We start from the raw sequence: 14630 nt of genomic DNA on the forward strand, positions 1-14630 counted from the left end.
GCCGCTCTGTCTATCGTTCTGTCTATCTTTCATTCTCAGTCATTGTATCTGTCTTTCTGTAGTGCTATCGTTCTATCTGTTGCCTGTCAGACAGGCTCTCTGTACTTTCTTCAAGTGTAACTTCTAGTGTTCTAATTAAAATGGCAGTTATTTGAATTTCATGTTGTTTCACTTCTACTTGCTACATTGCAGTTCTGCTTCCTGTTTGCTTTCTCGGTTCAGACTAAATACAGAAAATAAACTGGAATGAAAAGGGTATTTAAAATTCGTAGATGCATCATACTGTAAAGTAGGATAGTAAATTACACTCTAACTGATTGCAGTTTAAAAGTAAAGCCCAGTTTGCATTTGGTTTATGTGAAATATTCCCTTCCCTATACCTAACCGTGATATTGATTGTGTCTAGCATTAGTTCTAGGTGGTTCAAACCTTCGGGTAATAAAACGGCGTGTTTTTAACACACTTGTACAGCTCTATAATGGCTTTGAACATCCTCAACATCGATGTAGAGAAGTGCCATATAAGAGGTTAATCCTTTGCTTTGTGGTGGAACTCGTCGCTCGGAGCGGGTCAGAAGGTCACGGCCGCGTCTCTTTTACATGCAGAGAGCCTCAAAAAGCGGAGGAGGACTCGTGTTAATGGAGCCGAGCCATTATGTAGCCGATAGTGTCAGGGCTGTTATACGGGCCTGTGCTTACACAGCAGATGGGTTCAATTCAATCGGTGCTTCAAACACAACATAATGAGGAGTTCAGGAGGTTTTCTCTGCGTTTGTGTTTGTTTGCAAAGGTGTTGATTGAACTCATTTAAAAGCGGCTTTGTGGCGCTGTCCTCCTAATCGTGCTTTCTATGCTATTGAGATGTTGCTTTTACATGGAAGTTGAGAGGTCACATCCTCCATATCTATGGTTTAGTCTTAAGACAGGACCTCGGGTGAACTCACCTCGTCTTTTCTTTTGATCTGTTCAAATGGGTAATGCTAAAGCTCACTTGTTTCGATTCAGCCGGAGACTTGAAGGACTAGGATGAGCACTACAGGATTCTTCAGTCTTGTAAAAGCGCTTTTTATTTAATATATTTACTCTCAGAACTGGTATCGATCCCCTAAATATAACATTACCCTCATCTCGTCGTCCTTGATATGTTGACCTCAGGTAGTGCTTGCCTACTACAATGCTTGGCTCTTAAGCAGAGAGGACTTATTGAAATTCTTGCAAGCTATCAGACAATCTACTTTATGTCTTGGCTTTTGTTAATTAGGTTCAGGCACTTGGGAACAGTCAAAGTGCGTTGAAAAACTGGTAAAACTCTTCTCTAAGTGCTGTGGTGGTATATACATCCAAGCTTGTTATTTTGTTTATTAAGGATGTTGTTTGTGTGCAGAGCAAGCTTTCTGAGCGAGTGTCAGTTTAGAGCTGATTTTGTAAATACGCAGTTAGCCGATCAGAGTCCAATTAGCAGGTTTAATATACTGGAAATGATTACATTTGCTTTGGATCCAATCGAGATGACTTGTTTGTAGGTTTCTATTTCAAGAATGAGTCAGTATTATGACTGACAGAAGATTTTAAAGAGAGAGTTCATGCAGAAATGAAAAGCCTGTCGTCATTTTTTACCCTTGTGTTGTTCCGTAGAAGCAGTTTTTCACTCAGACATTGGCATTAAATTCTACAAACAATTACAAAGAAACAGTAAGGCATATAGAATTAAACATGAAATTTCAACGTATAAAAACTGAAATTCTTTTTGGAGCATGCCCATGTTTTTTGTAAACTAAATATGGAGCAAGTCTTATTTTATTTTATTTTTTCTGAAGTTTTTCAGATAACAAATCCGTTTTTTTTTTTTTGTTGTTGTTGTTTTTTGTTGATTTATTTAATTTGTTTTATTGTATTTTTTCCTGCTGTTTTTCAGATAACTTTTTTTTGTTGTTGTTGTTTTTCTTTTTTCTTTTTTTAATTTTATTTTATTTTATTTTTTATTTTTTTCCTGAAGTTTTTTTTAGAGAACAAATTCTTTTTTGTTGTTGTTTTGTTTTTTTATTTTTTCCCTGAAGTTTTTCAGATACCAAATCCATTTTAATTTTATTTTATTTTATTTATTTTATTTATTTTTTCCCTAAAGTTTTTAGAGAACAAATTATTTTTTCTTTATTTTATTTTCTTATTTTTTTTGTTTTGTTTATTGTTTTGTGTTTTTTTTTTTTTTTTTTTTTTTTTTTTTTTTTTTCCCTGAAGTTTTTTTTAGATGACAAATTCATTTATTTTATTTAATTTTTCTTGAAGTTTTTTAGATACCAAATACCTTTTTAATTTAATTTAATTTAATTTAATTTAATTTAATACGTTTTTTAGATAACAAATAAATTTTTTTTTTTATTTCCTGAAGTTTTTAGATAACTATATTTTATTTATTTTTTTTTTTTTTTCTTAAAGTTTTTCAGATACCAAATCCATTTTGTTTTATTTTATTTTAATTAAATTATTTTATTTTATATTATTTTATTTTTTTCCTGAATTTTTTTTAGATGTTTAGACTATCCTTTTTTTTTTTTTTTTTTTTTTTTTTTTTAGCTACAGCATATGTGAAGAAAGTGGGGTCCATTGTTGTTTTGGACCCCATTAACTTTTATGACATAAACAAAAACACCTAATAAAAAATATCTTCAAAATTGAGATAAGTGCAGATTTGGAATGATATGATGACAGACCTTTCATTTATGCATAAACTCCATGCAATCATATCCAAAGTCACATGACTCCTATCCCACCTCAGGAAAAGCCACGTTCTTCATACAATCCCAATGTACTATGAACACCAAATGCATTTTGTTATCATTTGTGTTCTAATTTAATTGCAGAAGTTGGCGACGTCTTGGGGGCTTGAGAGCCGATGTGCTCATACGTCTGCAGCCATTAAAGAGCAGTAATTATGCAACAGCCAACGCTGTGTTCAATAACCCATGCAGGAGCCTGACAGTGGCTGTTGTCTCTTAATTAGGAATTTGAATCCTTAATGCACGTATTTAAAGACAAATAATTAGACAGATATTTCCTGCCTCTCCTCTCCTGCGCTGACATGTGCGCGTAACTACAGGCTGACCCCACGTGTCTGCGGCAGCGGGGGGACCGGAGGAAGTGAATGAAAACGTGAAGCTCGTTTCATCTGCATATTACAAAGGAATTAGCACGCGGCGAGGCGTCCGCGCCGGTAACTAGGCCAGCGACGCTTTCCAGCGCTCCTCTTCATTAGAATATCTGAACTGTTATAAATACGGTTCAGATTACGTTATTGTCTCGTTATCTTCTCTTTGCTTTGCGCGCTAATGAGTGGGACAGGGCAGCTAAACGAGCGAGTTCCGTTTACATTATTTGGAATGTGCTTTAATAATGCTCATTAGGCCGTTCCCTTTTTTGTTACTCTGCCGCTTTAATTAGATTTCTTGCTCCCCCCCCCCCAACCGCCCTAATAAGGGCATTCGTGGCTGATAATGCCTGTAATGTATTTGTTACTACAAGATGAGACAAGAAGAAAAAGAAGTGAGATTATTTCTCTTTTTAAGTGCCTTTTAATAGAAGGAGGCTTAATTGGGGCTTGTTTGGTTTCCTCTTTTCTTTCATTTCTAATGAGTAATACGCTACTGCTCTAGTTTTTCCCGTGTTCAGAAAGCCTGTTTAGTTAGGTTTCGTTTAGGCTGTTTGTAGGCCGTGGAGTTATTTATTTATTTATTTATTTATTTATTTATTTATTTATTTATTTATTTATTTATTTGTAATATAGCTAAAAATAGAAGTTTTTTTTTTTTTTTAAGATTTTTTTTTTCTTTTTGTCTTTTTAACATATAAGAAAGTAGTGAGATATATTTAATTTAGGATGGATTTAAACAGATATTTTGAATTTCTTATATCAACATTATTATTAGATGTTTCAAAACTCCACTCTCACTCTCTTTGGCCTTGTATAGTCTCAACCCTCGTAATTTTTATTTTATTTTTTATTTATTTATTTATTTATTTATTTAAATAGTCTCAGCCTCCTGGAAATGTATTTATTTATTTATTTTAGTTGGTAATCTCAACCCTCTGAAAATGTTTTTATTTTATTTCTTTATTTTTTTAATGGTTATTTTGTAGTCTCAACCCTCTTAAAATGTATTTATTTATTAACAGAATTTATTTATTTATTTATTTTAATTAGTAATCTCAACCCTCTGAAAATGTATTTATTTTTTCATTTTTTAATTTTGTAGTCTCAGCCCTCTTAAAATGTATTTAACTTTATTTATATTTATTTATTTAGTTAGTTAGTTATTTAGTTAGTTTTGTACTCTTAACCCTCTGAATTAATTAATTAATTTATTTATTTATTTATTAGTAGTCTTAACTATCTGAAAATTAATTAATTAATTTTAGTAGTCTCAACCACCTGGAAATGTATTTATTTGTTTATTTTGTAGTTTCAACCCCCTTAAAATTTATTTATTTATTTATTTATTTATTTGTTTATTTATTTTTAGTAGTCTCAACCATCTTAAAATTTATTTATAATATTTATTTATTAATTTATTTATTAACAGAATTCATTCATTTGTTTGTTTGTTTGTTTATGAATATCATTATTACTACTGTCATTAAGATGGATTAAAATCAGCTGTTTCTTATTTATCTTGTTAATAATATACAATCTTTTGGCTAAGATATCATTTAGTAGATTTTTCAAAACACCAAATTATGAAAATAAAATAAAATAAAATAAAATCTCTCTTTAGCCTTGTAGTCTCAACCCTGTTAAAAAAATATTTATTTAAATATTTATTTATTTTGTAGGGTCAACCCTGTAAAAAATGTATTTATTTATTTATTTTTATTTAAAACAGCTACTTCCAATTTCTTATTTGTCTTATTAATAATAATATTTATCTTTTGGCTAAGATATCGTCATTATTATTAGATGTTTCAAAACATTAAATCCAATTATTATTATTATTATTATTATTTATTTATTTATTTATTTATTTATTTATTTATTTATTTATTTATTTATTTATTTTTGATAAATATCTTTGGTTGAACATCATTATGACTACTACATTACTATTTCAAAACTCGAAACCCAAGTATTAAACTTCCCTTTTAATTATTATGAAATTTTTCTGCACCCTTGCAACCACAGAGCAGTGTTCCAAAAACAACCCTCGAAACACCTTAGCAACTGCTGGCGAGAATTGCACTTACATTATATCAAAATTGTATTTATTTATTTATTTTTGTCTTTTTAACGATTTGGAAAGTCGAGAGATGATGTAGGATGGATTCATATCCGCTGTTATGTGCGCATATACACATCTCTATCTGCCAAAGTTCAACTTGTAATGGCCTCATACAAAAAACAGTCTCATTTCCTCCCTAGTGATTGCTGTGAGCATTTCAGTGCCCTGGCACCCATGTGTCTGCTTTAACCGACGCGTTTGGGTCTTGACCTGATATAAGGAGCAGGGAGAACGAAGAGCGAGACACTCGCAGACAGAAATCAATGGCAGTCGTCAATGAAGTCCAAGGTCATCGTGCCCCTCTGAACCAATAGATTAAGGGAGCACCCATTTGGCAGGAGTTCTTTTTAGGTGGGGACGGAGCGTTTGACATCTGCTCCTCAGCAATGATGGGCCGTGCATTATCTCTTTCAGGTTTCGTGTTGCTCTGAGACAGGGAATAGCTGATATTAGCTGTGTTTTTGTTGAAATGATTGTAGCTTTTATTTAATTCATTTGAATTAGTTGTAATTCATTTTCCCAGAATAGCACAGGATTTTAATATCAGCTATATGTCATTTAATGGCTTTTATGTTAAACATAGTTTTTTTGTTTTTTTTTTTTAAATGAAAAAAATAATTACATGTATAATAATAATAATTATTTAGTAGTAGTAGTAGTAGTAGTAGTATTTATGATGAATGCTTATTATTGTTGTTACTAAAGATAATAATTATAATAATTGTTGTTATTCTAACTTATAGTTATTATATATTATTAATAATATATAATCAGTAAAAATGATTGCATTTTATTGTTAAATAAATTAATAAAATTATTAATATTAAATTATTAATATGGTTTTATAATAATGAATAATAATGATGATTATTGTTACTAGTTTTTAATAAAAGAATTGCATATATAATAATACTAATACTATTCCTAATTATTATTAGTAGTAGTAGTATTGATATTATTATATTATTATTTTAATACAAAAAATTTTATTAGTAGTAGTAGTAATTATTATTATTGTTAAAATAATAAAATAACAATATTTATAGTTATGTTTAATATTTAAATAACAATATATATATAGTTATTAAAATATTAATATTAATGCTTTTATTCATAATGAATAATAATAATGATGATGATTTATTGTTGTTTTGTGGTTTTGAATAAAATAATTGCATATATAATAATAAAATGTATTATTATTATTTAATCAAATATTATTAGTAGTAATTAATAATAAAGAAATAAAAAAGATCTAAAAAAATGCTAATAATTGTTGTTATTAATTATAAAAAAGTTAATAAATAAATAATATAGTTATTTTATATTATTAATATATAATAATTAATAAAAATGATTTAATATGAGTATTAATGATGATTATTGTTATTCAAATAATAATTATTGCTGATCAATAATAATAATTTACTGAATAAATTAATAGCATTACTAATAATTATCATTTTTATTAATAATAATAATAACTATTGTTGTTGTTGTTGTTGTTTTATTAGTTCATCAATTTTAATAATTATTACGTTATTATGTTAATAATGTTAATAATTTCATCATAAACTACATACAAACTCTTTGAGTTTATCAGACGTTCCTTGCGATGGATTTTGTGAAACATTAAATCTTTAAGTCTTGAATAAGAAAGAACAGAACAGGGATCTAAAATGCAACCAGGTGAGGACGTTTAATGCTTGCGTACGGCAAAATTATCATAAATAATAATTGAATAAATGAGCATGCACATGCTGGGATTTTTCAGCTTCAGCTTTTAATATGAGAAGCTTTGCAGGATATCCCACAAGCCCTGCTGTGAATAAATACACATCCTGACTGTTTTGCCTGAAAGTGTTTATCAAATCACCTCTAAACTCCTGAGAGGGAGGGTTGGAGGGCCGAAAAGGAGGAGTCAGAAGGCCCCATATGAGACGTTTCCTCCTCCTCTCTCTCCTTGGCCTTGTAGTCTCAACCCTCTTAAAATGTCTCGTCAGAAGTGGAGTTTAAAGGATGTGCTCCTCTACCCCCCTCTGTGCTTGTCACGGGTGATGGGTGACATGGGCGTCTTGGCGGCTGCCACCACTGTTTACATAATTTCGACATGGCCGCAGGGAAAAAGAGACTACGGCTGCAACGATCTTCACTTCACACTCCTCCAATTAGAAAGGCCCCTGCTCCGCCGCTTAGCACGGCTCTCGGGGAACGCAAAGATTCCAGCTTAACTTTTCAGCCCGCGGGGATCGGCAGGCTGAGTCACCAAAGAAAGATGCCGCCGTGGAGTTGAGAGGACGTTTAAGACAGACTAAAGATGCCCCAGTTTATCTGACAACATGTTAAAATGGTGGACGTGACGTGGAATTTGGTGCCAGAAATATTTTGTGAGCACTGAAATGTATTTGTGAAGTCAAAATCCGTCTTGTCGTGAAGAATTTTTCGTTGAAGTAATACTGTATCAAAACTGGATGTCTTACTCTTCCTATATAATTCCTGTATAATATAATATAATATAATATATATAATACAATGTAATATTAAAGTGAATCTCTAAAAAAAGCTAATAATTTAATCAGTCAAATTTTTTAATTAATGTTGATACTTGCTACAGATTAATTTTATTTTTCATATTGTACATTCTGACACTTTGATGCCCAAATGTAACCTATAAAATAATATAATATGTAATGCCTAAATATAATGTAATAATATAATATAATATAATAAAATAAAAATAAAATATAATAAAATATAATATAAAAAAACTATATAATATAATTTTAAAAATATGTAATTTAATAAGTTAAATACAATTTTGAATTAATTGTGGCATGCATTTTTCATATTGTATATTTTAACAATTTGATGCCTAAATATAACTTATAAAATAATATAATATATAATGCCTAAATAATATAATATAATATAATATAATATGATATAATATAATTAGTATAATAATATAGTATAATATAATATTAAAGTGAATCTTTAAAAAAATAATTTAATCAGTTAATTTTGATACTTGCTACAGATTAATTTCATTTTTCATATTGCACATTTTAACAATTTGATGCCCAAATATAACACATAAAATGTAATAATCTAATCTAATCTAATCTAATCTAATCTAATCTAATCTAATCCAATCCAATCTAATTTAATATAATATAGTATAATATAATATAATACAAAAAACTAATAACTTCATAAATTAAATATAATTTTGAATTAATTGTGATTCTTACTACAGATTTTTTTTTTTTTCATATTGTATATTTTAACAATTTGATGCTTAAATATAACTTATAAAAATAATAATATAATATAATATAATATAATGTAATATAATATTCACTTTAGGTAAATCCTTAAAATAAATTAGAATTGAATTTTGAATTTATTTTGATACTTGTTGCATAATAATCTCATTTTTCATATTGTACATTTTAACAATTTGATACCTAAATATAACATAAAAGAAGATAATATAATGCCTAAATATATAATATAATATAATATAAAATAATAATATATTATATTATAATATTCACCTAAAGTGAATCTTTACAAAAATAATCTAATAAGTTAAATGTATTTTCTAGTTCATTTTGATACTTGCAACAGAATCATTTAATATATATAACAATATAAAATAATAGTCACTTCAAGTGAATCTTTAAAAAAGCGAATAATTTAATAAGGTAATTGTAAGAACAGTTAACAATCTGATGCCTAAATATAACAAATAAAATAATATAATAATATCTAAATAAAATGTTTATTATTATTATTAGTGTTTTGTTTATATTGTTTCATTTAGATTTATTTTGACAGTATATCATAGAGTTTTAATATCAGCGCATAACATCAAAATGATCATTGGCTTATCTGTATTGGTCAGAAGTGATTTCTTTTTATTTCCATTTAATTTTAACATCACATTACCGCCATAAAATGGTCATGAACAGTTTCACTTGCTTTTTATCTCTCATATCCATTTCCTCTTTTTGCTTGTATTTTTATTTTGAATACAACTGATCAAGCATTAAATACATCTCCCTCATTACGCCTAATGACCGCATATGATATTTAGCTTCACGGTTTGACCCGTAATGCATATTTGATTGCTACATTAATTGCCTGCGTACACCTGTGTAATGCTAATGCGCTCCCTCCAAAACTTTTTTCAAGTTCCACTGCAATCAAAGTACAGAAAACTGTAGAGAATCGTATTCCCAATTGTGACGATACCACAGAGTCGAACTTTTTTTCTGAGAGCCTTCTCATTTGAAAGAGGCCTTTGATGTCTCTAGTCGCTGGAGCTCTGCTTAAGTGAACTGTAATCTCTGGCATTAAGACTCGCTCTATCTTTATCTCCATCCCTGAAACATGAAATGAATTACCACCAAATTTTCTCCTCTCTCAATTTGGCCCTCACCTTGCAATAGGGGTCATTTCCTTAATTGGGCCCTTGATTCGCCCAGCCATTTCTAACCTTTTCGTGTCATCAGAGAAGAATAGCGAAATAATCAATAGTTGGTTTTTTTGTGAACGGAGGTGAATGTAAAATTTGACCCGGTGTGCTTGTTTGCGTGACCCTTGCGTGAGTCGTATTTTTCCATCTCGTGCAAAATCATTGTCAAAGGAAGCAGAAATACAGCACATTAGTGTAATTTTGTAGCCTGAATGGCTTTATTCCGTCTCTAAAAGAAAGCTTTTTTTCTTAAACGTCTTAATGCGAGCAACGTCGTCTTGCGATGACGGCGCTTGTCCGACCTGCTTACCCTGACGTGCCGAGATGGCTTTTCTCTTGCGTGTATTTATAGAAACGTTGCATTAAGCCTGTGCCGTGTTTTGTTTATTTGTTGCTTTTTTAGGTACAAGCATTTCTTGAGGGACTTGACAGAGAACACCGGTCCAGACAACCCGGAGTTTCAGCAGCTTTCAAGTAAGAGGCACCGCCGTCTCGCGATTCGACAAACACTCTCTTATCCTGTTAGCGCTCTGTGACAAAAATGTTGATGGGTTTAGCCTGTCTGGATTTTTTTCTTTTTATTATCTGTTTATTGTCAGGATCTGTATCAAGCTGCGGAATCACATTCACCCAAAGTCACACTTGTTATGCTTGTCAAATTTGCTTTCCACTCTAGTTTGTCACTTACAGAGCAACCTAAAAAGAGATCACTCGACGTGTTTGTGATGATGAGGTGCTTTGCGGAGATAAGCATTGCGGAGGATACCGTGGCCTGTTGAAGAAGGTGCAAACGCTGCAGTCGTGCCAAAACAAACCGGCGTCTTAAAGGGAAGAAAAGTTTTTAAGCTGGCAGCCGAAAAGACAGCCTCCCTTGTCTTTGTTAGGGTGACAAAGAACAACTCCGGGCCGCCGTCGTAGCGCTCGCGTGTTGTTATTGTCACCGGGTGGCTTTGCTCGCCGAGGATGAAAGTACGGCAAAGCTTAACGTGAGTCTAAATTCTCGATGTGGATTTTGACATAATTAATAGGGACCAGATCAGAGGATATCAACCATGCGAAATATAAATAAATAAAATCTCCGGCATCAACAGAAGCGCCGATAATGACTCATTTCTATCGTCAAATAAACAGCAAATCCGACTTAAGAGCCAGTGTACACAAGGAATTATTTATGTGTATCAATTAAAATCTCATTGGTTGCTTGCTGCTTTTGCTTACAAATTAAAACAGCCCCTGATTCTAAGATGAAGGTACATATCCAGATTTGCCCCTCCATTGCCTCTTCCTCTTCTCATTAGAGCTGCTTTTTAAGCTCACTCTTTTTTTTTTTTTTTTTTTAAGAGGAAGAGGGAGAAATAGAAAAAGTTTCCTCAATCGGCCTAGGCGTATTGTAAAGGGAATTATTTAAAAACAACCCCCCGACAAATTATATTGTATCTGATTAAGCAAACTAGCAGTGAAACTCACGAGAGGCTTTGTTGTTGTTTTCCAGTTTTCTTTTTGTGTGTTGATTTCTTTTATTGCCCTCTTTACTTCCCTCATCACACATGCTCACGTATGCAGCGGAACGCTGCTGTTTTAATTATCATAATTGCGGCGTTCGTCGATCGTGCGCGTTTTGGAGCGCCTGCGTTTCCCTACAGCCAAGTATCTCCCGAACTCGTTGGCGAAGACCGTCAAAGGTTAATTAAAAAAAGTTAACACTCGAGAACTCCTCGGACCGAGTTCTGTTTAAACATACTGAATGTCTAAAATAAAAAGACAGAGAGAAAGTGTTCGTAGAATGTGGAATGAGATGGTATTAATAATGCATCAGCCGTAGCTCTGTTGAAACACAATTATAGAGAGGGTTTTCTTAAAAGGGAAGGACTGAGAGACGGCCCAGTCATCTCTAAACAGTCACTTTGTTTGGTTTTGCTTGTAATTGTTCTAAAGATAAGCGACTCAATTAGGCTGTGATTATTTTAGTATGAGGCAAACGCCCCGAGCGCAGTGTTCATTGTCTGAATTGTTAGAGTCAATAAGACCAAAGCTGGGTTTAAAATTAGTATCCATCTGCTTGTTTGTGTGTTTTTTTTCTTCTTAATGAGTTGATGTCTACATTAGTTCATGAATTCCAGAGATGTTTTCTCTTTTAGTTGCGAACTAAAATCTGAAACTCTTCGCTCTACATTTAGATCACGTTTTGACACTTTTATGTTGCACAGCGTGCTTCCAATAAAGCAGTGAACCACAGAAATCTGTTTTTGTGTTTAGCAGACAGAGCTACACAAGTTAAAGTCCTGTTGTATGTAGGTCTTGTGCTTTTGATGGCTTGCACAACATCCTATGGCAAGGTCTTCACCCAATCAGGAGTGTTTGGATGTGTTAATGCACCCTCATCTTTCTCCAGGGGGTTGATGGTGAAATCAAACATTGTGTGGAGGCCAAAAACAAACTGTTATTATCATATTGCAATAATGCAGTCTGCATAATGCATGAACGCCTATGGGTGTGCACTTATTAGCGTGTCATGCTGTTGTATTACTCATTTGATGCTGGTAATATTTTCAAAAATGCATAAATAGGTCATGTTACTGTATTGAACTATGTGTACTGTTTTCGTGGAACTATCAAATTATTCAGTTATGGTAATGATTTGACACAAAGAAGTGCATATATTGCTATTATTTAAATAAATCATTGATTGGCATTGTGTTAATGCCATTAAAGTTATGCATTTGTATCTGTAAACAAACATTAGAAGCAAACCAAACACATATGACCGAAGCTTGTCATTTTTCGGCTGTCCCAACTAGCCTGAGAGCTGCAATACGTGACAGCCAATTAAGAGGGAAATTGGAGAGTGTTGCGTTGCAAAGTATTTTTCAATTTATAGCACTTTCTCCATGTTGTTAAAGAGATAGTAACCCAAAAATGAAAATTCTGAAATCTTAAAGCTTTTTGACCCTGGACATACAGCAAAGCGATTGACACGTTCAAGGCCCAGAAAGGTAGTAAGGACATTGTTATAATAGTCCATGTGACATCAGAGGTTCAACTGTAATGTTATGAAGCTACAAGACTTTATTCAATAATTTCTTCTCTTCCGTGTCAGTCTTCGACGCAAGTTGAATAAAGTAGAAGAAATTGGCCTATTTTATCAATGTCCTTACTACCTTTCTGGCCCTTAAACATGGTAATGATGTTGCTGTTTATGGAGGGTCAGAAAACTCTTGGATTCATCAAAAATATCTTAATTTGTGTTTCGAAGATGAACAAAGGTTTTACGGGTTTGGAACTGCATGAGGATGAGTAATTAATGACAGAATTTATTTTTTTGTGTGAACTATCCTTTCAAGAAAGTAACAGTGATCTCATAATTGATGCATCTAATCTGCAATTAGTCATGTGAAGTGTTTACCAACATGACAGAAACTTAAAGCCTAAAACTGTGTCTTTAAATGCACGCAGTGTGACAAGCTTCAGTCTTTCAGTGTGTGCTTGGCATTAAGAGGAATTTTAGTGTTTAGTTTGTTGTGCTCGCAGAGTTTGATTATGTGTCCATTCAGTTCCTTCCACTGTTTCATGCCATGTGCCCTTTCGGTGCAGAGGCAGTGAATGCCGTCTCAGAGGTCGCCCAGCGGATCCAGGACAACGCTCGCAGCCATGAGAACCACCTGCAGCTGAGCAGAGTCCAGAAACAGCTGAAGGGCCGAAAGACCAGAATCCTGACTCCAGGTTAGAGACTGTGATCTTCCATTCTTTTTATCTCCCACAGCTCCGTGGAGAGCCAGAGAGTTAAGCGGATGAAGGAGGTCAGATGGAAGAGTGTGGAAAAGTAGTCTTGTTTAAAAGAGACCCAGCTGTTTGGCCATAATCAATAGAGGCGATAGCGGGCGGTTTTGTTTTCGTCAGCCACAATCGTAGAGAATTAACTTTAGAGTTTATCGACGAGTTCTCAGCGCTAATTGGTAATGGAGGGGAAGTGTTCCCTAAGTCAGTTCTTTCCATCTTTCTTCTCTTGTGCTACTTGTGGAGTGGAGGTCCTTTCTTCCTTCTTATTTATCCCAAGGGAGAATGCCCACGTGTGAAACAAAAGAGAAGGAGATGGAGAAGGAAGGGGGAGAGAGAGAAAAAGACAGAGAGGGCCTTGTCGTGAATGCCTTGGCCTGCCAATCTCCCCCAGGACCAATTAGCGCCTCTCCTCATCTTGTGGGCCGGCAGATAAAAAGGAAGCTGGGAGAAAGGGAGCGAGAGAGAGTGTGTGTGTGCACAAAGGTGGTTGGGAGGCTGGCGATGAATACCCAACGAGCACTGGGCTCATTTCACACAGCGCCGGATGTAGGAAGAGTGTTAAAAAAACCCCTCTCATCCTGTTTTTCCAGGACTCTAGAATTCTACCGAGGTCCTTTCTCTTGTCCAATAAGGCTTCCTTTCTTCCACTTGCACTTTTTCTGACTTCACAAGGCCGAACCGAACCAGGCCATCCCAGCTTATCTCACCCCAACCCCTCTGTTTCTTCAGATGTGCCCTAACGAAAGTGATGCTTGACAGATGAGAGGCTTCGGAGCCCCTGAACAATATTAAGTGGCCGGCTTGGAGATAAGGGCAGTGTAATTCTCAGACGCAAAGCTTGAATCAATGGGACATTGATACGGCAGACAGTCTGTCTGTTTCCTTGGAGTCCTCGGCAGGACGTTGCCGCCACCACAGCTTTCCAAGGGCCAAGCCGAAACTCTCCGGCCTACAGAGCATAATGGAAACACGAAGAGCGAAAGATGAGACCATTCCATGCCCTTTGGATGCCACTACATATATGCCAGAAACAAACCACCAGTAAAATCATCAGCCAACACATTGAAAGTGCACTACGCAAGGGGGCAATGAAGTTACATTCAA

General features: G+C 33.5%; 1 protein-coding gene across 1 annotated transcript in view; it reads left to right on the forward strand.

The window, feature by feature from the left end:
• The window catches only part of arhgef39 (Rho guanine nucleotide exchange factor (GEF) 39), a 54815-nt gene that overhangs the window by 26096 nt on the left and 14089 nt on the right, over positions 1 to 14630 (forward strand). Inside the window, exons 6-7 of the mRNA XM_051107120.1 lie at positions 10153 to 10223; positions 13341 to 13469. Of these exons, the coding sequence (XP_050963077.1) occupies positions 10153 to 10223; positions 13341 to 13469 (200 nt within the window). The remainder of the gene's footprint in view (positions 1 to 10152; positions 10224 to 13340; positions 13470 to 14630) is intronic.

This window comes from Labeo rohita, chromosome 4, assembly GCF_022985175.1.
Source record: "Labeo rohita strain BAU-BD-2019 chromosome 4, IGBB_LRoh.1.0, whole genome shotgun sequence".
Classification (NCBI taxonomy): Eukaryota; Metazoa; Chordata; class Actinopteri; order Cypriniformes; family Cyprinidae; genus Labeo; species Labeo rohita.